Genomic DNA, 27,036 nt, shown 5'->3' with positions numbered 1-27,036 from the left:
CTCCTAAAATCGGGAAACAGTGCAGTGGGCCGAGACTAAGATGTGATATAAAATGGAAAGGCACAGACTTTTGCCTTCAGAGGCCCTGTGTTCATAACCTGGCTCTGCCACCTCCTGAGTATGAACTTACAAAGGGCTGGGACCTCTTAAGTCTTAGTTTACTGCTCTGTAAAATAGATATAATCATCCATAATGAAAGGGCCATTCAAGGATAGTAGAAACTATGTGGTGAAAGTACTTTCTAAACTATATAGATCAACACAAATATTTTTTTGTATTTTGTGTACCAAAAGTTGCTCTGGGCTTAATGGGGGGAAAGAAAGCATAGAGACAGTGCTTTTACTCGGTTGTTTCCTAATCTTGGACAAACTGGGACCAGAGTAGGATTTCAATCAATCAGACCCAAGGAGGAGAGGGTCTCTATTCCACCGTACAGAGGCTTTGAGTTGTACCTTCCACCTTCGCGTCTCTGGCTGCCACCGAAAGGTTTTGCATTTCTGTGCATTTCACAGTCAGTGTGTGCCATATCAAGGTCCCTGTTAAATTAATTAAGTGACCAGGCTTTTATCATTCCCTTGGGAGTTCAAAAGTAAAGTAGGTTTCAAAATAAGGAAATACTTTCTAATTTTCAGCCCATTTCCCTCCCTTTTTCAGTTTCATCTTTATTAATGATTTGGAAGGTAGAGGAAACAGCATGTTAATTCACTTAGTTCTGAATTTACAGTACGATGTGACAGCTAAAAAGGCCAGGCTATTTTGAGGCACAATTGAGGAAGCATTGTATTATGGGACCGAAGAGTGATTGTCTCTTTTTACAGGCCTCCAGAGAGAGGGCTCCTGGAATTCAGTATTCAATTTCTAGACACGTCTGAGCCAGAGAGATTTAGATCAACTGGAAGAGAGTCAGCAAAAATGATTTTAGAAAGTTAAAGAAAGCATATGTAGAACATTCTTACTCTCTTGCCTGTTCTTGTCCCATCAACCTTGTCACCTGGAAATAGGGACTAGATTGAGGTTGTTTTGTTGATTATCCTGTCCCCTTGTCATTTGCTAAATTCCCAGTGTTGTAGACACTGATATTTAATGTGGATGGATTTTTTTTTTAACATTGACATACTCTCCTACACTAATGATGTCTAATAAAATATACCACGTCAAACCAGGTTGAAAAAGCAAATCTAGGCTGGAAAGTTTAAGAGAAGTGAAGCAAGGGGGCAAGGGAGTTATTCATTGTGCCTAATTATTACTGAACCAATTCAAGCCACAAAGAGTAACCAAGTTTGTTGAGAATGAACTTGGCCTCAAGGCTCGGAAGCATCGGTGAAAACTTTTCCAGGTCCAGCTGTGGGGTGTGGCGTATAGATAGGAGTGCAAACCAGGAGCCAGTCCAACACGACTCACCTATCCATGTCTAGTACTTATTCTAGTTCCACTGTTTTCCAAAAGACCCAGAGATTGGTCCAGTCATGGCAGAAACTATCTGTACAGTCTCAGAAAGGACGGGCAAGAGGCCGTCCTTCTCATGTGTTTGAAGGAAAACAAGCCTCGACACGCCCATCAGGGGGGTGGAGACGCTCAGACAGCCTCTTACTCCTTCCTCCCTAAGCCAGGCCCTGGCTTTCTGAAGGGACGCACACACCTTTGGCTTGTTTCCCCAAAGATAGGAGTCGCGCGAGTGAATGAACACGCGAGTCAATCGGGACCTGTTTGTTCTCTGCGTTAACCCTGAGCGCCGATGTTTTGCTTCCCCAGAGCCCTTCAGCGCCGACGTGTGGGTCATGATGTTTGTGATGTTACTCATCGTCTCCGCCGTGGCCGTCTTCGTCTTCGAGTACTTTAGCCCTGTGGGTTACAACAGGTGCCTCGCCGATGGCAGAGGTAAGGCCAGCTGTAACCGTTGCCTTTCTGCCTTTCTCTAGTTCTCAGCTCGGAATCTCTGTGCCCCTCATCTGCTGCCTGCCTCCGCCCTAACCCTCGGTCTTCAAGGTCACCACCTTGGTGACTCGTTAGAAAGACCCCAATTAAGGGTTTCTAATCAGTGCTATGGTTTTTCATTTTACCTTGGTGTTCAGAAAATATTAATTGCTAAATGTACGGTGACAATTGGGATTACCATTGTTCTTTAACTTGAGAAGTAAGTAGAAGACTAATTCACATGAAAGTAATATACCTTAAAAATAGTGACGGAGGGCTTCCCTGGTGGCGCAGCGGTTGAGAGTCCGCCTGCCGATGCAGGGGACGCGGGTTCGTGCCCCAGTCCGGGAAGACCCCACATGCCGCGGAGCGGCTGGGCCCGTGAGCCATGGCCGCTGAGCCTGCGCGTCCGGAGCCTGTGCTCTGCAACGGGAGAGGCCGCAACAGTGAGAGGCCCGCGTACCGCAAAAAAAAAAAAAAAAATAGTGACGGATACACTTGTAACATTCTACTCATCTGTTCACTTGGAAAGAGTGGGGCATTATCCTGACTTTTAAAGTTTATTGTGGAATTTATGAAAGATTTGCAAATGCATTAGATAAAACTAAAAATAATCACCCATAAGTTTATCAGCAAGAAATAATGTCTGTTAATATATTGGTATATATACTTCTAGTCTTTTAAGTTTTATGCACATGTAGCCATTCTATTAAGTAGCCCAAACTTAGTAGAGCAAGAATGTGAAAACTTTTATCTTTCTTCTATTATTACCTAGACTATGTGACTGAACCCCTTAACAAAAACTTGTGTAGATTCCAAAACTTTCTGATCATTTCCCATTATTAAAGCAAATAAACAACAAGAAGCAAACACGCACACACACAAAGACCCCAATTTAGATGTTAGTTTGAATCTGTATGTCCCCTCCCTGCCTCAAGCCTGACCCCAAGCCCAGTTCCACCCCTAAGCAAGTGAGATCAAAGCTGGCAGCAGAAACGTGTAACATAAACATGTCAGAGGAAACTCTTTAGATAACCTTAGGCTACAAGCAGTCTGTCCGATCAGATGTGCTAACAAGGCAGATTAGACACATGTATCAAGAGTAAGAAAAAACAGGTTACCCCAGGGTACATGCAGGGTAGTTGTGGCTGAAACAGCTCTCCACAGCCAAAGGATAACCTCTGAGGTACAAGGTCCCCAAAACATGTGTCCCCGGCTTACATCTCTCTGCCAGGAGGTAGAGGAGTTGGGTATTGGAAATAAAATGGCTGGGAGATTACAGTTCTCACCCACAGCTACTCTTGGGGGTGGTCCATCTTCCTGGCTAGGAAGGTCCAGAGATGTGAGGGCTACCCATGTGTTTGAGGCATTTATGAGACTTCACAAAAAGTTTACTAGATTTCTGAAGGGGGCCAAGGTGTCCTTATAGATATCTCTTCTAAAACTTCCTGAGAGCACCGGGATTAGGAAATATTATGCCTTCTCTGCGTCTTCTCCCATCCACCATGTGAGCTCTATCCTGGAACTATGCGTCAAAGAGGAAAGATTCTTAACCCCAGCTACACATAAGAATTACCTGTGGGGCACTTAAAAGACAAAGATGCATAGACCTCATATTCTAATATTCTGATTCACTAAGTCCAGAGCGGGACTTGAACCACTGTATGTTTCAAAATAGTGGTTCTCTACCTTGGCTGCATGTTTACAATAACCACCGCACCTCACCCCAGTTTAGTAAGAACCTCTGGGGATGGTGTGTCAGTATTTTGTCAAAGCTCCCCTGTGCTTCTGTTGAATTCACGTCCAGGCTATGAGCCACCCCTGCACTGAGGTATTTCCAGGTGTAGACCTACCTTCTCATTTGGGGTGTGCCTTCTGGGGTGGACACTTGGATGCCTCCACAATGCGGAATAGTCGGGGGCTTCCTGCCTGTGCCAAAGGGTCATCCAAAAGCCATGACTACTCCCCATCCCGGTGGGCATTAGTAACAAGAGAAACGTCCGAGAAGCACAAGAGTACACACACATGTTGACAATGTCAAGAACCAAAGCTAGTGTTCACCCTCCCCGACCCCGCAAAGAAAATCAAAGAGGCAAAAATTCAGACACAAAAATCAGAGCCAGGGCTTACGATTACTCACTTTACCGAAGGATGCTTGACTTCGCCAAAGAATTCAACATGGGGCCGCTTTAACTATCAAGTCTCCTTGGGGCGTTTTACAACGCACAAAACTTTGATTTATAAACAGTTTTTTAGTTATGCACCTGTTCCAAGAAATAAGGTCCACTCGCACAGATGTGTATGCACAGTTAGATCTTAGGCTCGACATGTGTAGTCACTGATGATTTAGGTGGCTGAGCAGATGCTCTCAGGATCACAGATAGCATCGAAACACCTGTGCTAATGTGCTGTAAAACTGTGCAGGCAGGTGTTCGTTTCTGCAGTGGAGGGGCTGCATGCAGACCCAGACAGCAGGCAAGAGTTCACCATCGCCAAGCAGAGAAAGCAGAGAGGTCACAATAAATACGTGTGCAGAAGCCCTGCATGATCTGTGTGAAGGTCGGGTGGAGGACAAAGGCAGCCTACCTTTCCACCCTCAGATACATGTGGCCAAGCCAGGGATCTCTGGCAGACTCTCTGGGCCGCCTGGTATTCTTTTACACGGAAGGCAGGCCCTACTGGAGGGAACCAGATGGGAGGTGTTGGCACTGGAGTGAGGTCAAGGCTGCCTTCAAAACATTGAGTGCTAAGAGCTGGAAGCCACAGGAGAATCAGGATCAACTGCGTTCAAAGCGGCATCTGTGAATAAAATTGGAGGAGATCTATGACTAGTGGGAGAAAAAGACCCCACAAGGTTCTTGCTGACCGTCTTTTTTTTTTTTTTTTTTTGCGGTGTGCGGGCCTCTCACTGCTGTGGCCTCTCCCGTTGCGGAGCACAGGCTCCGGACTCGCAGGCTCAGCGGCCATGGCTCACGGGCCCAGCCGCTCCGCGGCATGTGGGATCCTCCCGGACCAGGGCACGAACCCATGTCCCCTGCATTGGCAGGCGGACTCTCAACCACTGCGCCACCAGGGAAGCCCTTGCTGACCTTCTTTGAAATTGAAATGCTTTCTCGGTAGATACAAATACAAATTTTGGGAACGTGGTAATGAGGATGCAAGTGTGACCACAGTGGGTTGGTTGCCTTCATTACTCGGTCTTGATGGGCTCTTAAGGGTCTTACATCCATCAGGGCAGGAAGCTGGCTTCTACGGCGCCCTGGCTGAGTCATGGTCATTGGTTGGAGTAAGAACCCGCACACACCCCAGGCCTCTGGTTTTTCTCTTGCACCTTCCTGTGGGTCCCAGGAGAAGAGAGACACAAGCTCTCAACTGAAAAAGCTGCCTAAGGGTAGCTTTAGGGCTGGGGCTTTGCTGGCGGGTTTCCTGCTCTGAGCAAGAACTTACCAGCTCTATGTACTTGTAAGTTTAAATAGAACCAGTGACTCTGTCTTAACCTTCTGTCCTTGTCTTTTTTGTCCTGCCAGAGCCGGGTGGCCCATCTTTCACCATCGGCAAAGCTATTTGGTTACTGTGGGGTCTGGTGTTTAACAACTCCGTCCCGGTGCAGAACCCAAAGGGGACCACCTCCAAGATCATGGTGTCGGTGTGGGCCTTCTTTGCTGTCATCTTCCTGGCCAGCTACACTGCCAACTTAGCTGCCTTCATGATCCAAGAGGAGTATGTGGACCAGGTTTCCGGCCTGAGTGACAAAAAGGTAGGAGCACCGTTTGAAGCCTCCCATCTTTCCCCCGGTCCCATTCTCAGCCATACTCGGAGCTCTCACGGACCTGTTAATTTCCTAAACCTTTAGAATCGACCGCTCTTCCGTATGGCTCCTGAAATTGGGACACAGGAGCAGAATTCAGTTTCCCCACCGAAATAATATTACTTCACGTTCGCCTTCTCATTTGTGAAAGGTTGTCCCCAGCGCGCCCTGGGCCGCAAACGAGGGGCTTGGTGTGTTAGCGGTTTTCTGCGCACAGGGTTCCTCTTGTCCGGGGCGCTCAGGAGGCCTAACAGCAACACCAGGCTGCACCTTTGGGCTGTTACTAGAGGGCCGCCCCGCGCACCCACGCTGAGGGTGCCGGCCCGTCACGGCCCTCATTTCCCTCCCCCTTTGTTCCTCTGCACGCTCGCGGGTTCCCAGGGTCGAGCAGAAGGATTGTTCTCATTGTGTCCTGAAGAAAGGTAGCTGCTACTTAACTGGATCGGGGGGTGCCGATGAATGGGTTGTCCCCATACCAACCGCAGGCCTCCCTGCTGGCCTGTGCCGCGAAGAGAGGAAGGCAGGTAAGCGTCTGCTGGTTGCCATGTTTTCTGGGCGAGGATGTGTAAAACCCAGGCTCAGTACATGTGACTCTCTAGGTCTGCTGGAAGCAACACAGGTTCCGTGGGAGCTCTGGTCCAACCCCAGTACTAGCGGCTACCTTCCTGGAGTGCCCAGGAGAGCCCCTGGATACCCCAAATCACCCTGGAGACTTTCACTTACAATGTCTCCTCTTCTCCGTTTCCTTAAGATTTAGAAAATGTGATTTCCCACCCCTTCCCCCAGGATGAAACTATGTGATACAGACAGATGTGTGTTTAATCCACATAGGTCATATGTAGTTCATGCTTTATCACATGGGTCAGCTTTTCCCAAGACAAAGCCTTAATCACTTAGCAGATGGTTTGAGAAGAATGAAAAGGAGGAGATATTCTCTTTGGGGACTCAAGTTATGATTTCTCCATCTACTCATCACTATTCACCAAGGACATTCAAAAGCATAAGGAAGATAAAAAGCTTCTTAAGGGAATTAAAAAAAAGAAAAAAATATACACACACACACACACACATGCATGGAACACTCACGACGTTCACCTCTTTAGGTTGGCTCTTTCTTTGGTTTGTCTTCCTTTTCACTTTATTTTTCTTCCTTACTTTCAAAAACATTCCCTCTCTTCTATTTCCTTCTCCCTTATCTTTAAGCTTTTTTTTAATTTCTTTTCTTCTAACTCATGATTTATTATGTATTTCTTCAGATATTCATCCATTACTTAATTCACTTTAAACCTTTCTCTCTCTCCTTGTTCCTTTGTCAGCATCCTTCCTTTACCATTTTGATCCTCTCAGAAACTTTGAGCTAGACCTCTCCCTTCATCCCTTTCTACAACTAATTTTTGTGCCTATTTCTGTGACCTGGGCAGTCGTGGTGCTAAGAACAGCTGATCTCCCAGGCTCCGTACTTGGATGTGGCGGAGCTGAGGTGGGCCACGGCCACCGAAAGACACGAATGTGGCAGAAGCGTGACAGACCACGTCCCCACGTGTGGATCTGTCAGGGGTACGGAGGACCATATCCTCACATCAGGGAACGGCAGAGGTGTGGCGGATTATGTCCCCATGCAGAGTGCGGTGGGACCGTGTCACCATGCAGTGAATAACATGGTCAAAGGGTGGTGGGCCACAGCCCATCCGGGGACTCTGGACCGTTAAGTAGGGGATCCACCACAATTATCACAGTGTTTTCTTTCGTTTCCTCTGAGAATTGGTTAGGACACTGTATTTATGTTTCTCATCCTCTCAAGGGCCATCCGGCAACAACTGAATGATTTTCTACTTGAACTGAGCATAATTGAGATGGAGGGAGATTGTTTTCCCTTCTGTGGTTTGGAAAGAACATATTGTTCTGGGCTGCTTGAACAGAGAGGCTCTGCCCCTTGTCTGTCCTCCACACCACGTTGGTTATGTTCTGAGAAGTTGGATCCCATCTTTGCTTACAGAACTTGAGTGGCTCCATTGCTTACAGAATAAAGACAACTTTTTTCAGGCGTGGCGCTCAGAGCTTTTACAAATGATTCCCAGTGTGCACCAGCAATTCCGTCTCATCAGCCAATGCGTAGACTCTTGCATCCCTTTATTTGTAAAGCCTTCTCATCTGGGCTCATCTGGGAAGTTAGCCATTGTCTCCTCTGTCGTGGCAATCATTCATACCTTTATTATAGCACTTGTCTCCCACATTGTATCTACAGGCGTGTACCTGTCCATATCTCCCCTTATTTGACCATGAGCTTCACAGGGTCAGTGACCATACCTTGGTTATCATTTTTACAAAAAGTCTGCAGGGAGAGAGGGAGAGATGGTATACTAATTCAAGAGTCTCTTGCACAGAGCAGTGGACGAAACATTACAGGCAAAGAAAGCAGCAAGAGAGCAAGAAGCCTTTAACAGCTGTTCAGTTTGAAAATGATTATCTGATCCATTTCAGAACTCTGCAAATGACAAAATAGCGTCTGACCACAAAGTGTCAACATAATTTACAGAAGTATAGAAAACATTTAAGTAACCAATGACATACAACTGCAGATCAGTGTCAGGAACAGTTTTGCAAGTCAGAGAGTTTTCTGAAAGTACACTTAAAATGTCAAAATTCTTATCAATTTTACTTCAAAACACCTAAAGAAAACTAAGTCTTGAGAATGACTTACACGAGAGGAAGTATATTCTGTGAATTTAGCAAAAGAAAATAATAAAGTCTTCAAAACGATAACATTGAGAACAGAAATGAGGTGATTTTGAAGACTGTCTTTTCAGTGTCATGAAATTTTCATCAAGGAAGGTAACATTTAAAGTGGAGAAGGGTTTCTATACTTGTTTTGACTATCACGGATGACATATCTTCTATGTAACTCAGACCAAATGATAAATATTTTGGAGTGATGATGGGGAGATATTTGTAGTCATTAGATTTAGATATTTTAAGAAATTATCTTCAATTTTATGGCAGGAAAATGTTCCCAGATCTCATTTATGTTAAGGTACAAAGTCAGAACGTTCAGAGTTAAATTTCCATGAAATCCTATTTGGGGGCTCCTTTTTTATTGGATGGCTTCCATCTTGCAATAGCACATTGCATCATTGAATTCAGAATTATTCCACCACATGCTGTAACTAAATATGGGTGCAAGTTCTAACATTTAGCAGCCCTACTGTACATTCCATCAGCTCTCCCAGTGGGAGGAGGATATAAGGAAGCTGGTGACATCTTTCTTCTCTTAACAAAGAGCCCACAATGCTCATTCTCATATTCTCGGCTATCCGGATGGATTTCTCATTTCGCAGTTGGCCAACCGCAGTATAGAGGAGAGTTTGGCCAGGCGAACAGGAGACATATTTTCCGGGCACTGGATACATTAAGTATTTACATATATGTTATATGAATAATCTTCATCAGGTATGACTATTCCCATTTTACAAATAAGGGCACTGAGACTCTGGGAACTTTCGTGATTCCCTAAAGTCATACATTATCAAGTGACAGAGCCGGGGTTTGAGTTCCTGTGTGTTTGGCTTTAAAAGTCACTTTGCCAGGATGTCTCCCTTGTAGTGAATCCCAGACAAAGTTATGACACAGCTAAGGATTGGTATTGACATCCCTGCACCCCACCCACTTCCTCATTGAATCTCCTACCCTCTCATTCAATGACCTTCAGTTTTGGTTCCACTTAACCTAACCCTTCTCAGGTCACCATACACTGCCACTGCCAAGACTGCTATTACTACCTCTACTACTAGTACTGATAATAATAATAGCAATTATCATTATTATTAATATGACTTCAACACTGATATCTCTGCAAACATTTTTTTCAGCTCTCGGGAGCCAGGCGTAATGCCAAATACATTACATAGATTTCTTATGTAATGGTGCTTTTATAATCATACCTTCATTTGTAGATGAGGAACTTGAAGCTTGGAGAGGTTAAGTCATTTGCCCTTCTGATGTTCCTGGCTGGCCAACAGCCCCTCAGCCGTGTGCCACCGTGTTCAGATTCCAGTGTTCTTTCCAGTAGATCCTCTTTCTTCCTGACCTTCCCATCTACCTTCCCGAAGCTTAACAAGTGGGATCCTTTTCCTCTATTAAAGAGGAGCTATCTGATTAACTGATCCAAAATAATTAGATCGTATTTTAACATTTGCCCCTTATTTAATAAGTCTTTCAGAGGCATTCCTTTGAACAGAGAATGGTGGTGCTTTCGTGGACCTGGGCAGGCTAATGGCCCACACATGGACTTTAGCCTGGGCCTATAGTGACCATGAGCTTTAAGCCACTGTTGGAGGGTGGCAGAGGGGTGGCAGCAGGACAGAGAAGCGTCAGTGGTAGGTTCAGGGGGTGAAGGAAGCCTGCAGGGAGGCAGAGGCTGCCAAGGTCACTAGGGGCTGCCGTCAGGCCAGGGGGCTCCCAAGGCTGCGTCCTACCTTACACATTCCTGCCACCAGTGTGACATACGCCCGCATTGTATTTTGCTGTTCTTTTCCTCAAGGAACTACAGGAACTTTATGAACTTTAAATGTCAAAAGGTGTTTATCTGGTTAATGAGGGCAGACATCTTCGCCTGCAACATTGAAGGTGCAATCAGGATAACTTTCTAAAAACTAAGGAAGAACCCCGTGGCTTTTCTAGATAATGATTATTCTGAGTTTCTGAGAAGTTCCATAGAGTCTGGAAGCTGTCTCATGTCCTTCTGGCAGATAGGCAGTGTATGACTTTTTAAATCAGCACGCAAACAAATGTGTCAGTGTGCATCCTGGAAGAAAGCCAGCCTGGGGATAAGATATTTACACCACAACTACACTGATGTGTGATGCTTGGATGGCATTTGAGCATGGGTGAGGAAATGGGCCTTGCTTGCCACTGTACAAATGGTACTTCCTTGCCCTATTAACTTTAGGCCAGAAGCCAGTGGGAGGCAGCTCACCTCAAGCCTGATCTGTCACACCCTGGTCCTGGCCCAGACCATCTTGGTCAGGTCATGGAATAGTGAGCTAAAAGTAGCTCACCAGGGAAAGCAGCAGGAATGACCAACTAGCCGGGGACCTAGAAATGAGGGCCTGGGCTGGGCCTCCAGGTAGCTGAGCAAAAAAAGGGTGTGATTTATTACATGGAGTCCCTTGGAGCTGTCGGGCATCTGGTCCTTTTGTTACAGCGGGCCAAGAGCAGTTCTGGAGGAAGTAACAAGAGAAGAAAACTCCCCAAACCCTGGGACTGTACGGGGTACAGGACACACATGGGTGGGAGAAGGGACACGTGCCCCTTTGTCTCCTAATTAGCTGAACCTAATTAGCCGGTCCAATGCGTGGACCACCACCCCAAGTACTGAACCCACTCATTCCTGCCAGGGCGGCCTCCATCCAGATGCATCCAGAACAAAGCCCTGAGGCTTAAGCGGCCCGGCTCTGCTGCCGAGGGTCAGCTCTCAGCACTTCTCCAGGTTTATTTGAGAACGGGACTGCTTACGGCCCCAGCTGGCCCCCGTGAACTCTAATTCCCGAGTCCGTTCTCGACTGGCTGCCTTGACCGAGGCATCCAGTAAGGCTTAGCAGTGGCCACCCTCCTGGTCCAGGGATACGGGTGTCCCCGTGTTGATGGCTGAGCTCCCAAGGGAGCCCCAGGGTCCCCTTCCTCTCCTTCTCGTGTCCCCTTTATAGCATCGGGCTTTGCTCTGCCCTCCTCTCCTTGAATGACCACCTGCGTCCTGACCTTCTGTGACTTCCCACACAGGATACCTCACCTCCCACCTCTGCTGTACTGTTGGGGCTTCTAGGGGTTGAATGGTGGTCCCCCAAAAGATACGTCCACATGCTAATTCCTGGAACCTGTGAGTGGTGACCTTATTTGGAAAAAAAAGATCTTTGCACATGTAATTAAGTTGAGCATCTCAGACTATGACCGTCCTGGATTGCTGCTAAATCCAAGGACAAGTGTCCTTATGAGAGAAAGGCAGAGAGAGAGCTGACGCAGAAGAGAAGACCAGGAGAAGTAAGAGGCAGAGACGGAAGTGTGGCAGTCGCAGAAACACCTGGAACCACCAGAAGTTAGGAGAGACAAGGAGTGGATTCTCCCCTAGAGCTTCTGGAGGGAGCGCAGCCCTGCTGACCTCTTGATTTTGGACTCCTGGCCTCCAGAACGTGCGAGAATAAATTTGTATTGTTTTAAGCCACCAGCGGTTTGTTATGGCAGCCACAGGAAACGAACACGGGGCCTCAGTGCCCCTCCTGTAACCTGCACTCTCAGGGGCTTGCCCCCCTTAAACCCTGGAGCTCTTACTCACCTGCTCTTGTCAGCCACCCAGCCCCATCCTTCCAAAGCGGGTATTTGTTACAGCAGAATCCAGTTCAGTTCCTCTTCCCACTAATCTCCTCTGCTTGGAAGAACAGATCTACGTCACCCTGAAGATTTGCAGAGACATGGTTTACACCCAGAGGGAGTCTTCTCCCTGCTGGTTAATTTTAAGGAGACAATAAAAATCCCACGTGTCACTGTGTGCTCCCTTTTGCTCTGTCCTTGGGCCTGAGTGCTGTTAGTTTCTCCCAGTATGTAGCGTGTTATCTGTGTACGCTCCCTGTGCAGCCTTCTACTAGACCTCTGAGCGGGGAGGCCATTGTCAAAGGGGACTGAGGACATGTTTTTGTAAGAGGTATCATTTTCACAACTCTTCTGGGGAAAATATTATTAACGCAGCCCTCTTATATTCTGGATTTCACTGCGCTGTTCGTATCACGGGACTGCAAGGGACGTTATTTGATCATGAGACACAAGTGATGTTTTGCTCATCAAAGGCAAACAGGTGTCCTCTCTCTTCATGTAGATGAATGTATCTTCCCTGTTACATAGGAGTGCACCCTCACATATGCGTGTATGTGTGTGCATATGTGTGTCTATCTCCATCCTCCAAAACTACATAAAGGTAACAGGATAACTGGGTAGTTAGGAACTTGACACTTAAGCAAGCTGCATAAGGAACGCAAGTTTCCCACGTCCGTAGGAACTTCCGTTTTACAGAGTTGATCTGAGAAAGGACGTCTTTACCTGGAAAAGAAAGAAACTTTTGTCTCATTCTGCTGACATTAGTGGAACCATCATTTTGTGAAATGAAACAAAAATGAAATGAAGGAAGGAAGAAGAAAAGAAAGAAAAGGAAGGAAAGAAAAAAAGAAAAACAAACATGAGAACCCAATCGTAAGCTAGATCTGCTCTGTGTATCTCTTCTTAGAAAGGTGGTCCTGTCAAGGTATCGGAGAGATCGATGCCTTCCTGGAGCCGTGACATTTTTAAAATTGCTACTACACAGATTACCATGAGGATGAAATCACAGTTTCCCCACCTGAATTGACCCCAAGTGAAAGCCAGCAATAGACAACAAACAATTTTGTTAACAAAACTCAAAGCATGTACCACCAAGTGCAGTACTCAAGCTTTGGGTGCGCTGGGAGCGGGAGAAAATAGTGAGCGTGTCTCTGAACTGGTCAGGTCCTTGAATTTATCTGTGTGGCTTCCATACGGGACCTCTCTGCTCAGGCCATCACTTCCAGGTTGGGAAGAGCAAGTGACCCTGGGGAATCCCATAGAAGTTCGAATCTACTTAGGGTCAAGTCTCTGGTTCTGAGAGAAGTGAGCCGTTGCATTTAGCTAACTGTTGAAAGCGGTTTTTTTATTCCGAAGTTTATAGATGTCCAAGAAAGATAAGAGAGTTCCTCAACATCCTTTTCTCTCTGGTTAAAAACAAAAATTAGAAATAAATGTTTCCGTAACTTTTACTATGAGTAGCTTTACTAAAAGCTACCAAGATGGCAGCTTTTACAGGCTGATGAAATCTTAGCTTGTGTTTTGAGGATTTATTAAGAATTAGTGTTTCACTTCTGGACAACTAAGTTCAAGTCCTTTGAGACAAATTAACGCAGCCGTGAAAATTTATATGTGGCCAAAGGCATCGGGCCTAAAATGAATCAAGTTTTAGAGACGTCAGAATTGTATTCACAGTGCAGACTGTGGCCCGGGCTGGCTCTGGGCCTTTGTTTTGGTCTTTTGGTGTTTCCAGTACACCCTCCACCCCATAATGGTGGCAAGAGAGGTGGGCAAGGGCCTCAGTGGCCCACGTGCAGTCTGTTGTATTTCGGGAAGCCTTCTGCATAGCGGGGCTACCTGGGCATGTGCTAGGGCCAGGAAGGTAGGGAAGCGGGTGTTTGGAGCGGGGTGAGGGTGGTGGCTGAGAGAGCCCGAGGCTGGGGAAGCCCAACCATTTCTTCTACAATTGATGTCAAGGTTTCCTTTCCAGCGAGGGTCACAGAGAGCCCAGGAGGGACAGCTCATGCTCTACAGGCACCATAGCCTCAGACATTTCTTCTGCGCTATTTGGGAAGATCAGATGCAGAGTGTCAAGGGCAATGGCTCCAGGCCAGTGTGACCCTGAGAGCTGCCCACATGGAGGGTCCCCGAGGTGCAGGCAGCTTGGACTTTCAGGAGGCGGAGTCGGGAGGAGGAAAATCGGGGTTCTGGGTCCTCTGTGTAATCGTTACAGGATTAGTCTGTCCACGTGGACCTGTCTGTGTTGGCGACACCCAGGACGGAGTGGGTTAGGGCCAAGTCTTGATATCAGAGTCACTCAGGGAACCCTTTCAAACGAAACAGGACTCTGTCCGTCCAGCTGGAAATAAAAGTCCAGGTGGCAAGAGCTGCCACCTGAGCAGGACGCAGCCAGGAAACCAGACATGTGAAAAGGGTTGAGAGGAAGCCGCTCTGCGGGGAGTTACTGGAGGGCTGTGCCCCCTCCACTTTCCTCCCACCCCTCAGACCTACTGGAGGGGCTTTGAGGGGGTCACTGGGAGAGCTTGGCATTCACCCCCTGTGGTTAGAATGGGGGAGAGGCTGGCATTTGCCCCAAGCCTGAGAAGACCCAGGTGACAGGTTCCCACCCACGGCAGGTCAGGTCTGCCTCCCTCGAGTCCACGTCAGGCCACTCGGGCAGGAGGGGGCCAGTCTGGGCCGGGAGTGGAGGGAGGTGATTTTAAAGGTACCTGCCCACTGGGCTTCCTGCTCAGGATGAGGCAGCCGCCCATCCAGAGATACATGGGAGGGTGGCAGCCAGCGGGGGAGCCGGAGGGGTTGATGTAGACGAGCAGCTGCCTTCAGGGAGTGAGACCAAGGTGCTCACCGAGAGGCTCTCGGGGAACCCATGAACTCGCCTGACCAGGAGAAGAGTCTGCTTTGCACAGCGGCCTTGTCCAGAGAGCATCCATGCCGGCTCACTACCGCACCACGAGGTGGGTGCTGCCCGCCTCTGGCTTCTCCTACTCTCTGCCTTCCACCCCAGGCCCCCCAGAGAACGGGGGAGAACAGAACAGCTCAGGGGCAGGTCCCGTAAGAGCTGGCTTCACTTGGCCCGGCGTTAGCACCTGGGTTTCCTGCAGACACACGGCCGCCCCGGCCCTTATTAATGAACAATGATTGAACTATTTAATGAGCACACACTATGTGCCTGTTGTCAGACTCTTCACATCTGTGTCTCCTTTAATCCTCGCGCCCACCCTTTGCGATAGATATTATCGACGTCTTTCCGTAGATGAGGAGAGTCATTTAAGGGATAAGCAAATTCGCAAGTCACACAACTAGCAAGTGAGGGCATCGGATTTGATCCAGGGAGAGCCGACTCCAGAGCCTGCAGCCGTCCTGTCTTACCGCACTGCCATAGCCCCATGTGCTCTCTGTGTGGACACGGGGAGGAGGGACACGCTTCTAGAGACACAGGCCTGGGGCAGCAGAACCCAGGCCAGCCCCCGTCACGGGACCCTGTCTGACCTGGCTTCTCGGATTCTCAAGGAGGTGATTATGGAACCCCACCAACCCACTGAGAGCGGGTAGACCCTCTGCCCAGCTATGGATGCACAGGAACCTAGAAGAGACTTCTGTTCACTCCAGTCTAGGAATAGCCAAGGGCTCTATTGTCTTTGTTTCTGAACTCAGCCCCTCGCACCTTCAAGAGCCACGTGCTTGATGAGTGTTGCCTGGATGAATGTTGCCAGGCACCTTGTTTTCTCCCTTCCAGGAAGTAACCAATATACATACTTAATCTGGCCAGAAAAGAAAAGATCCTACTCTCAAGAGAGAGAAAAGAATTGGAGAGGAGGGAAATGTCTCGTTCTCCCCGCCTCCATCCTCGTCTTAGGCGGGAACTAGAGCAAGAACTGTGTTCACTTACTGCTTCTGAAGTGCTCGTGGCTAGGAGACCATCAATGGTTTAAGTCTAGAAACTACCTCGATAGTAAATGTGCTAAATGCTTCATTCTTTCAAACTTCCTCACCCACCTCCCAGCTCATCACTTGCACGGCACTGGGTTCTGAGTTGAGCATAAGGCAGTTCCAGTTCTTGCAAGAACTGATTGCCAGCAGACCGTGAGACAGCTGGGACTTGGCCTCTTCTGGACCGAGTACAAGAGAGCCGTTGAGCTGGGTGTCATCCTGGTACTGAAGAGAGAACGCTGTGATGTCTAGTGACGTCTCCTAGTGGCCTCGAGTACAAATTGGACAAGATGGCAGACAGCCTCGCGTGAGGAAGCACACTGCGGCTGCAGACCTCCCGGGCAGAGGTGCCACTAGGGAGTGATGCTCCCGGGGAAAAAAATGCACTTGGACGCACAAGGTCATCCACTTACGTGTCTTTACGGGACACACCCACCCGTGACTGCAAACGCGCGCACACACCAGAGGGTGCAAATGCGGCTTTGACTGGGCGTGCTGAGCAATTTCTGCTTTTTTCCGTTTCTCCTTATAAAAGCACGTCAAATTAATTCCAGCCAGTTACGGCCAAATCCCTTTCTCTCCGCCAGTCAGGGCCGCCTGAACAGGCAAGAGGCTCTCTCACCTGCTTCATTATGTAAATTGGTATTCCAGCGCTGAAGAGCAAAGCAGCCTTCAGCACAGCAGTGACTCCAGGCTGTGATGAGAAGAGGTGGTCTGACAACTATAAATAACAGTTCACGGGACATGTGGACGTCAGTAAGCTGGGGGTCAGACGTAACCATAAATGTATCCGTACTCAGAAGACCTGCAGTCAAGGGCAAGCATGAGCCACCATGGAAAGGGCACAAAACGACACACACACACACACACACACACACGCACGAAGAAATCAATGAACACTTAAGATCTCACATCATGAGATTCATTTCTTTGGAAAAGGCCTGCACGGTTCATCCAGGAGCTGCTATACGCAGAGCAGGAGTCTTCCCAGTGATCACAGCTGGGAGGACTGACTTCGCTCTTCACTTCACACCCCAGCACTTCAGAGCCTCCTCTTGGGTTAGAATTACAATCTCTCCTCTCAGTCCCGAGTCATCAAAAAGAGGCTTTTAACAGAATCAGGTAATTGTCGCCCTGGTCGTCTCTGCTGGGGGTGGCACAGGCCAGACACAGCTCACAGCAGCACGGACACTTCTGCTTGGTGGTGTGGTCTCGGTGACAGGAGCGGGGCTGGGGGTTGCAGGGCGGGCTTGTTGGGAAGCTGGGCAGTTCTCCAGCCCCTCCTGAATAGTCTTCATGACGTGCCCTCAGTTTTCGGTTTGAAGGGTCGCGAAATCACACATCATCCACTACACCCAGGATGAGTCCCTCCGGGTTACAGATGACCCAGCCAAGCGGCCAGTCTACCACCACTCCCCCTCCCTTGCTGGAAGCAGCCCTCCGTGCGGGCTACTGCATGCACATAAGAAGAACGGCGCGGCATCCTCGACATCCTTGCAGGATCTGAAGCACGCGTGGTTCAGCGAGGAAGGAAGGATCCCTGAAAGAAAATGGTGCCCAGGGCAGTCCTCCAGTGGGGCTTATTGGTCTGCGTGACCGCTGCTGCTGTGGAACATTTTCACGTGCTTTCTAGTTGAAACATTTATATAAAGAACTAAAAACTTTAAACTATCTGCTACTTAGAATGAAGAGATCTTGGGGACATTTAGTAATAGTTTAATCACAGGTTAGTGAGACTTTTTTTTTAACATCTTTATTGGAGTATAATTGCTTTACAATGGTGTGTTAGTTGCTGCTGTATAACAAAGTGAATCAGTTATACATATACACATATCCCCATATGTCCTCCCTCTTGCGTCTCCCTCCCTCCCTATCCCATCCCTCTAGGTGGCCACAGAGCACCTAGCTGATCTCCCTGTGCTCTGTGTCAGCTTCCCACTAGCTATCTACCTTACGTTTGGTAGTGTATATATGTCCATGCCACTCTCTCACTTTGTCCCAGCTTCCCCTTCCCCCTCCCCGTGTCCTCAGAGACTTTTTTGTTTTTAAGATTGTCTCCCTTTTGACACCTAGATGTGATTCCTTTGGACTGAAAAAACGGGGCTTTTGATTTTGTGGCCATGGATCGTGTAGGAAAATAGAGACTTTTTGGATGCCCTGGAGGGGAGCTTAGAAAAGCAGCAGGGCCCAGGAAGTGGGGTATGAGTACAGAAAGAGAAGTGTGAGGGCCAGCCCTGACCCCAAGCAGGGGGAAGCCCTTCCCCTTCCTCCAGCGCATCACCGTCTCCTGCCTCTCCCCCAGCCCAGCTACCCCACCCCTGTCCTCCTACCACCACCAGACCCCACCTGTCACCCTCCACTAGAATCACTCATCGATGCCCATTTCCTTCACTGCGCTGTGTGCTCCTTGAGGCAACAGACATGCTTTCAATAACTCTGTTCAGCTCCTGGGGTAGTGCCTGGTACATTATAGAAGGGTGTTAAGTGAATGAATGTTCCCAGAACAGAAACTAATAATATTAACACTGAAGTTCTGCTTTCTTATGGATTAAATTGCCTTTAATGAGCTAAGCATTTACAGTCTTCTTTCTCTGGGGAAATGTATTTCTGTTTCTGAACAGCTGACTTATAAATGAACTATTGAGGACAGCGTGTTCATAGGTTGGAGCCTGCCTATTAAAAATTGCATTTCCAAAGCCAAAAATAAATCAGTCTTTGTATTGTGCGTTCCTCTGCAGTGTGAGCGACCATGACCATCATCCGTGGTAGTCATTATGGAAACCACTTCGGTAGTTATGGTCTCAGAGTGGACCAGTCATCCCTGACCAGGGGTTGCCTTCCTGGGCTAGATGCTCTACATTCTTGGTCTTCTTTACTTCTCCTCCCAGACCTTTTAGGCAGATGCTACCTCTGCTTTCCAGAAGGGAAAACTAAGACTCAGCTACTGGAAAGTATGTGGCATGGCTGGGTTCCTAAGCCCCTCTGGTGCCTCGGTTTCCTAATTATAGAATGGGGATAAAAATGTCACCTACATTATAGCTGTTGTGCTGATTAAAGATGTATCATACTGTATATACTTATAATACTGTGAGATGCTTAGAATAGCGTTGCATGCGTACTAATCCCTCAGTAAATGTTAGGGTTCGGATCCTATGACAGAGCCAGGGTTTGCGCCGGAATCCATCTCACAAAGGCCGTGCTGTTTCCAGCAGATGATTAACATGTGCTTGGAAATCCGTAGGCAAACGGCTCCTAATCCACTCTAGGACCCACCCTCCCTCTACCCTCCAGGATCCCTGCACTTGTCTATTTCAGTGAGATTCAGAGACGGGGTGGGGACGACCAGTACTGTGCCAGGGCTGGAAAGGTGTGCAGGGGAGGATGGAGGTGCCACGCTGCAGTGCTTAGACTCCCCGAAAATAGCTCTGGATCCAGGGCTGCCTGGAAAGAGGGTATCTGCCATGGGCAGCAGGCACCCGGGCCCTCTTTACAGCCATCCTGTGGGGCTTTTGAGAGAAAAGCCCCTCCTAGGATGCTTTTTGAGCACCCTCCTAGATGCGGAGTAAGAGCTCAGTGGTCGTTTCTAAATCTATGTCTGTCATCCATCGCTGTGATAGAAAACAGCTACTTCAAATATTATTCCCTTGGGCAAGTGGGCCCTACCCCAAACAGTTTCTTACAGGACTGGACAGACTCTAAACCTGGGTTCCTCTTAAAGCCTTCTCTAACTGCATGGTCTGTATTGCCCAAGAGTTGTCTGTCCTTTCAGACTCTCAGAAAAAGTAAACCTAACTGCTTCTACCTCAAGGTCTCTTTAAGATGTAGAAAAGAGCTTTAGCTACACTGCGAATTATTGACGAAACCAGAGAATTTATAACATCCCTACGTTTATTATTAATATCCATTTCGACTAGTTTATTTAGCAATAGAAATCATGTTCTTATTGTCATAAAGAGTTGCTACTCTATCGTAATTTGTCCGCTAATGAAGGAAAGACTAATGCTCCCCAGTGACCCCTCGCCATTTGGAAAATTCCCAGAAAGTCAAGTTAGGTGTGGGTTTGGGAGAAGAGCCTGAGACCCAATGGTTTCAGTCCCTGAAGCTCCTCTTCTCAGTAGCTAAGCCAGGGAGCTCTCTTCCCATGTTCTATACCATTGAGGTGTCTCCACTGGCCAGTTCACACTTTAGACATGCTGTGTTAGTGCCCCTTATCTTGCATATCTCTGTGATGCAAACCTAGTGTGATGGTGTTTTCTAAACAATCAGTTGCGTTGTTTTTCAGTCTCACTATCTACTCTTCATTTATTCGTTCAGCAGATAGACTCTAAATATCTACATAAACCACTGCCCGGAATACGTGTGGGAAGATCAGAACAGCTCTGCGCAAGCAGGCTCTCTCTCTCTCACCTTCCTGTCCTCACTGAGTTCAGAGTCCAAGTGCACATCTGTCCCTGTCTATCCCCAGCGGCTGCCACGCTGTCCGTGGTTAAGGCCTAGAGGCCTGGGGATAAGAAAGACCAGTAGCTGTGCTTCTTTTTCTCAAAGAATCTCTCCTGAAACCCCTCCCACCTTCTGTAAGCCCCCACTTCAACCTGGATTCTACCTCCTAGCAGAATCCTGCCACTTTCCACAGTTCCTTGGATTAACTAAGGCCTCTGTTGTATCATCTGCCTGGCTTTTTGTTTAAGTTGTTCTGTTCTCTGCACTTAGCATAACACCTAGCACATAATAGCAATTAATTCAACAGGTTATTTATTGGATGGTTACCACAGTTACATTGTGAGTAGGGTTGCCAGACTTAGCAAATAGAAATATAGGGTACCTACTTAAATTTGAATTTTGATAAACATCGAATATGATTTTAGTACAAATGTGTCCCCAGATTTCATGGAACCCTACCTGTGAGGTGCTGGAGATGGGCTTAAACAGCCCTGGTCTCATAGTCCAGTGAGGGGGGCAGACACTCAAAACAGTGTATCAAGTACCATGATAGAGGAATGTCCTTGGGTGTTCCTTTCAAGGTTAAATAAACCCAGTCTTTTAACCTTTCAGCGTGAGACTTGCTCCCCTTACCTTTAATGGTTTTCTGAACCTTCTCAAATTTCACTTGTGAGTTATAGGAGAGAGCACAGTGATCATAAAGCCCTCCCACTGGCGCATCACAGGGCCTGACCATGTGCTTCCCACCTGCCACATTTCTCTTTAGCTTCCCATTATAGGCTCCCTATTTAAGTAGGAGCACTGCGTTATCAGCTCGTGTAGCCTGTGGTCCTCTAGGGCTCCACGATCCTTTCTGACCGTGCTTTGACAAAGCCAGTTCCTGCCCCTTCTTACTCTAGGACCATGTGGTTTTACATCCTACGAGGGTTACTTTGTTTGATCCCTAATTGAACTTCATCCTTTTAATATCCTCTTTCCTCATGCCAGACTTATTACTTTGATGTTTAATTCTATTTCCAAATGGCCAGCCATCCAATCCAATTTAATGTCATAGCAGATTCAAGGAGCAAGTTTTCCATCCCACCATCTAAGTGATTAAAGAAAATGGCACCTTTCCCTGTGTATTTAAAGTTACCCTCACCCTCCCAACTCAAGCAATCACATCTACCCTTTCACCAAGGGTCCCATCTACCTTTTGATACAGAGAAACTTTTTTCTTTACAGTTTACTCTGGCATTGGGTAGAGACTTTTTCCCATTCTGTTAATTGGCTCCTGATTTGAAACTTATAGAATAGTTTTAAAGTAGACTAGGTACTCTGTAAACCATTGACAAAGGGAACATGACACATGCACTTGGAACCATTAAAAGGACCCGGTGGGCTGGTATCTTAAAAGAATCATCATGGAGCTTGATAAGGAAGCTTGAATAACTTCCTGCTAGGTAGCTGAGACAATAGCCCAATTAGTGCACACATTTACCTCTAATTACGTCTGCCCAGATAAGGATTTAAAGAAATATAAGTGTGAAATTGGCTCATCTAGATTATTCTCCCAAATATATATTGCAATTCACAAGCAAGCTACCGTGCCAGTAACTCTCTCTCTTCATTTGCTTATTCTAGAAAAAGTCTCTCTCCAAGCCTGAGACGAAACACGCCTTGGGTTTTAAGTGGAAAAATTAACCTTAATATGTTTATCTGATGTGAACTTGAGAATTCACATCAGACTAAGCTAGCGGGGCTAGACTCAAGGGAAAGGCACTGACAGGAGGTATGTTATTAGAGACAAGAGTTTCCAGGGAGCGGTCACCCTAAAAGGCAGTCTAAGCTCAGGACATCCTGTAGGGCAGGCCCCCAGTTAAGCAACGGATCTAAAATCTCAAAGAGGTTCTCAAAGAGGTTTATCCCCCCATCTGTGTTTCTCTTTTTCCCCACTAATGGAAATTATATTGTATGGTGTGACATGTTCATATTTAACATATTTACAACGTTTGTCTCTCCCCGCTAGACGTAACCTCCGTGAGGGCAAGACTTTTTGTCCTTCTTTACTGATGTATCCACAGTAACTATAATAGAGTCTGGCAAACATAGGTGCTCAAATATTTGTTGAAGAATGAGTTAATGAACTATTTAGTCGAATGAATGAATGAATGAATAAGACAGTTATATAATTCATATAGCGTTCATAGCATAAGCCAATACTTCCTCTTCTTTAGTAGCCATTTGAATGTGAGGAACAGGAGATAGTTTCATCAATACTGGTGGGGAAGAGAGGGTAATGTAGAGAAATATTGGACATTTATAGTCTCAGAATTTGCTCGACTTGTGATTTCTGCTGTCAAATCATCTAAATCAAGCAGGTGTATAAGAAGAATACCGAAAAATACTACTATTGTGGCTAGTCGTATCTTAAATTATACAGTGATTTCAGGATTTATTTGGCAAGATACTTGATTTCTCCAAGCCCCTGATGGCGCCTCCTCTCATGTGTGCGCAGGGTATGGTGGGCCCTCTGTGTACGCATGTGCTCACTAAGTCTGGACTGTGTTGTCTGAGTGTGAGACCTCAGCTTCTCAACCAGCCAGGTGTCCAGCAAGTGCTTTCTGCTCTCCCATCACTCATTTAACAAGAGGTAGCCAGCCCTGAAATAACTGTAACAGTGCCACTTGCCACTTTTAGAGAGAAAAGAGATAAATGATGACAAAACCAGCTTTATATAAAGGAATTATTAAAAGTAAAAACAGTTTCTAAGATTTTCCTGGAATAAACACATATTAAACGCAATCTCTTAAACCATCTTTGATCTTTTGGGTCTAAATCCCTACGCGGCGTTCACACCCCAGCGTCACGACGCATAGCGGAGCTCACCGAGGATGTCTGATGTCTGAGGATGTCTAACCCCGAAGAGGAGTGTGAATTACCTTAGTTTAGGATGACTTACGACAGAAGGATTGGAAGTGAAAGGGCTTTTGACTTAACCCTCAGTCAACTGGAAAAGTTAAATCCATTCCTCTCCTGATGTGGTTATTGGTCCTTTACTTTTGTAGCAGTCGCCTTATAATAATGACATTTGCATTGTAATTGGAGGCCCATAAAGGACAAGGGAAGAACTGGACTCTCATTATCCCTAAAGGCCCCGGGGAGTGGAAGCCTCTGCCTTCCCTCGATGTTGACGCTCGAGCAGCGCCTGGTGCTGAGTAGATGCTCAGTACGCGTGTGGTGACTGGATGAAGGAGGGGATGGAGGGGACAGGAGCGGGGGATGGCCCTTTGGCCCTGGATAGGTCACGATCTGCCCAGGCCTCTGCTTCCTGCTCTTCACCATGAGGACGTCGCTCAGTCGGCATTTCTCAAACTTTGTTTCACAGCCCGCAAGTGTCCTGGGACACATAATGGGTAGTCTTTTAAAAGATCCACAGCAGAACGTGTTCGGGAAAATGCTGTGACAAGGTTAAATAAGTTCCTTTACCGAAGGACGTGTTGGAGCCCTCTCCTGTGCGGGTCCCTTGTGAACCCAGAAGGGGATGCGGTGTGTACAGTGGGATCACTGACCCCCTCCCGGGGCTGATACTCTGCAGGCTGCAATGTCCCCTGCTTGGGGGCTGACTTTATTGACCAAGGCAAGGAGTTCTGGTCTGCGTAAATGTGGCACAATGCGAGCGTGTGCGCTCATGCTGGAGTTTCCATCTCTTGGTTTGGAAGTGACTGATCTGATTGGTGGCCAGGAAAGCAGAGGTGTGCCCGTCCCCCTGCCACGCCTCTCCCTGGATCCTCAGCCCTGCCTGGCACAGACCTTTGGCTGCCCTCCCCTGACCCCAACTTCGCAACCCTGGAGCTGTTTCCACTGTGATAAGAGCCTCAGGTCATCATGCTAACAACTGGAGCGCCCCTAAATTCCTGGGGCATCCTGCATATGGAAATCCTGGTAGTAACCCTCAGCGGTGTCCCCCAAACTGTAGGTGAGCAGCTGGGGCTTCTAGTGAAGCTCTGGAGTCCCAGTTTCCACGGTGGATCCATCTGTACCATTGACTTAAAATCTTCTTTAAAGGCCATGTCTCTTTGCCAGCGCCCACAACTTTCATAAAATACCTACACGGTCCCCGCCCGCTTACAGGTATGTCTGCGTAGTGGTGTGAGTGGACAGAAGGCAGTAACAGCCCTTTGTAACAGTCTCGCCTAAGGGGAGGTTGAGGAAGCACGATCAGGGCCACCGTCAGGTACAGGATGACTTAAGGATAAAATTCAAATGCCTCAGTCCTTACGCCTCTGTTTCCTTCATCCCTGTGTTATCATAGTCATCTCCAGCTCTGTCACATTTTTGGTGCCAAAGAAATATCCATACGCATTGTCAAGTCCTAAACTTGACAAGCTCTTGTGGGATCTCAGCTCGGATATACTTTTTGAAGGCCAAATGCAGACAGGACCAGGAAAGGTGTCCCCAGCCGGCACGAGGCCGTATTACTCCTTATTCACCAGGGATGTCAGAAGGGCACTCACTAGCTCTGAACAACAGTCATTCTCAGCCGTGTTGCCTGATAACGCATTCGCCAGTAAGGAGGGCACTTTGAGTGATTTTTAAAAATATAATAAATAGATCTACATTTGTGCTATTCAATTCATTCACTCATTTAGTCATTCACTCATACTGAGAGCCTACGAAGTGCCACTTACTATTCTAGGCACCAGAGAGACAGCAGTGATCAAAACAGACAAAAATCTTGTCCTTCATATCACTTGTATTCTAAAGGCGGGGTTGGCAGAGGGGAGAAAAGTAAAAGGCGATTATATGCAGTTTAAGAACGGTGTTTACTGCACAGAGAAACGTACAGCGGAGGAGGGAGATGGTGTTGGCAGAGAAGTTGCATCTTTAGATCTGGGGGTCAGGGAAGGTCTCAGTGAGACCATCAGGTCTGACCTGAAGCTCGAGAGGGAGCGATGGGTATCCGGGGATTTCGGCGTTCCTAGGAACTTCTAGGAGGCCAGGGTGACGATGAGGGGAGGGCGAGGAAGGCAGTGGGAGAGGAGGTGGTGTGGACAAGGTCCCTCTGCCACATCCTCTCCTTCCTTCTTCTGAACATATAAGCAGACTTGGATTCTGTCAAGGCTTACGGTTTGATGTCATTTCCATATATTCCTCCTGTTATTTTCTCCTGGGAACAGGCCAGACCCCCAGGGAGCATCCCTGCCCCAGCCTCTCAGTTCTTCATTCGGTTGCTTTAGCTGTGTAATGATAACTAAATGCTGCGTCCTTCCCCTGCCCGACCACGACGGGTGCTTGGCCGCTCAGCTCCTGCCTGGACACCAACTCAGTGGTCCATATTCACACATACAAACATTCGTTCCAACTTCTGTTGAGACACTGTGCCCGGGTCCCTCTGCATCTTCGCTGGTGCCCTTCCTCTTGTCCTGAGTGCCCTCCCCACACACCTCCCTGTGTAAATCTTGGCCCATCTGTAGGAGTCAGCTCCATCTCTGCTTCCTCCCTGTAGCCGCCTCATCCCCGTTCTCTTATGGTGATCTCTACTCCCTGTAAATCTCCATTGCCTTTGCTTTCCTTACGTCCCTTTTGGAACTTGGCATATTCATTTAGTCATTGGATTATTCTGCTCTACGTGTCTGCTGAACATCTACTCTGTGTATCTAGAGCTCTGTGATGTGTTTTACAGTTAAGTGGGAGAACCCTAGATTGGAAGCCTAGCTGTGTGGCTTTCTTCAAGTTACTTATCTCTCTGGGCAACAGTTTCCATGTCGGTTACATGGGAATAATAATACCTCCCTGATAGGGTTGATGGGAAGATTAGTGAGTTACTCTATGTAAATTGTGTGGTACATGAGCATAGGCGTGTTAGCTGTGTCTGTATTATACCATCACTATTATTTCCAACTGAACTGCAGTATAAGAATTGTATCTGTTGCCCCATTTCATTTTAGATAGTCATTTCAGAGTTCAGTGACTTATGCGTGGATTATCCACATTAAATGTGTGTTGATGTTGATACTTTAGGGTTAGCCGCCTAAGACTTCAGGGTACAAGTGTGACATGGTAAAGTGTCATAATGCAGGAATAAGCCCTTCTGCTCTGCTCTACTAGCTCGGGGACCAAACCTCAACGAGCTAACATGAACTATGATGCCACTGTCTAATCTTATGAAATATTTCAGGAAATATTTATTAAGGCCTATATGTGCAAATTTAGGAAAATACAAAAGAAATGACTGCTTTACAATGAGGAAAACAGAGCATTAACTGTAAATTCCAGGAATCCAAAGAACTTGTATTTTCTTTTCTACAAGCTCTTGTTTGGGCCACAGCAGGAGGGAAGGACAGGAGGAGAGCGAGTTCCGTTCCCTCCATCACTCTCTCCCCTCTACAGCCTGTCACCCACTGGAGCCCCAGCTCAGAGAGGCAAGGGGCTCCTTCCCCAGAAGCACAGCACCCAGAGTTGTGAAGACATACGTACCAGGCTTCTTGCATCCAAGTACAGGTTTCTTCACATGCAAACTTAGATGTGTTTGCCACTGTAGACAACCACGGTACTAATATTAATAACAAGAGAAAAAAGAGCAGAAACAACTAAGGTGTCAA

General features: G+C 47.3%; 1 protein-coding gene across 1 annotated transcript in view; it reads left to right on the top strand.

The window, feature by feature from the left end:
• The window catches only part of GRIN2B (glutamate ionotropic receptor NMDA type subunit 2B), a 295,943-nt gene that overhangs the window by 249,571 nt on the left and 19,336 nt on the right, over nucleotides 1-27,036 (top strand). The window contains exons 7-8 of the mRNA XM_024733244.1: nucleotides 1,753-1,878; nucleotides 5,442-5,671. Of these exons, the coding sequence (XP_024589012.1) occupies nucleotides 1,753-1,878; nucleotides 5,442-5,671 (356 nt within the window). The remainder of the gene's footprint in view (nucleotides 1-1,752; nucleotides 1,879-5,441; nucleotides 5,672-27,036) is intronic.

Source organism: Neophocaena asiaeorientalis, unplaced genomic scaffold (genome assembly GCF_003031525.2).
Source record: "Neophocaena asiaeorientalis asiaeorientalis breed wild unplaced genomic scaffold, Neophocaena_asiaeorientalis_V1.1 scaffold150, whole genome shotgun sequence".
Lineage (NCBI taxonomy): Eukaryota > Metazoa > Chordata > Mammalia > Artiodactyla > Phocoenidae > Neophocaena > Neophocaena asiaeorientalis.
The sequence above is the reverse complement of the archived record's forward strand: the minus strand, read 5'-3'. Positions and strand labels throughout refer to the sequence as shown.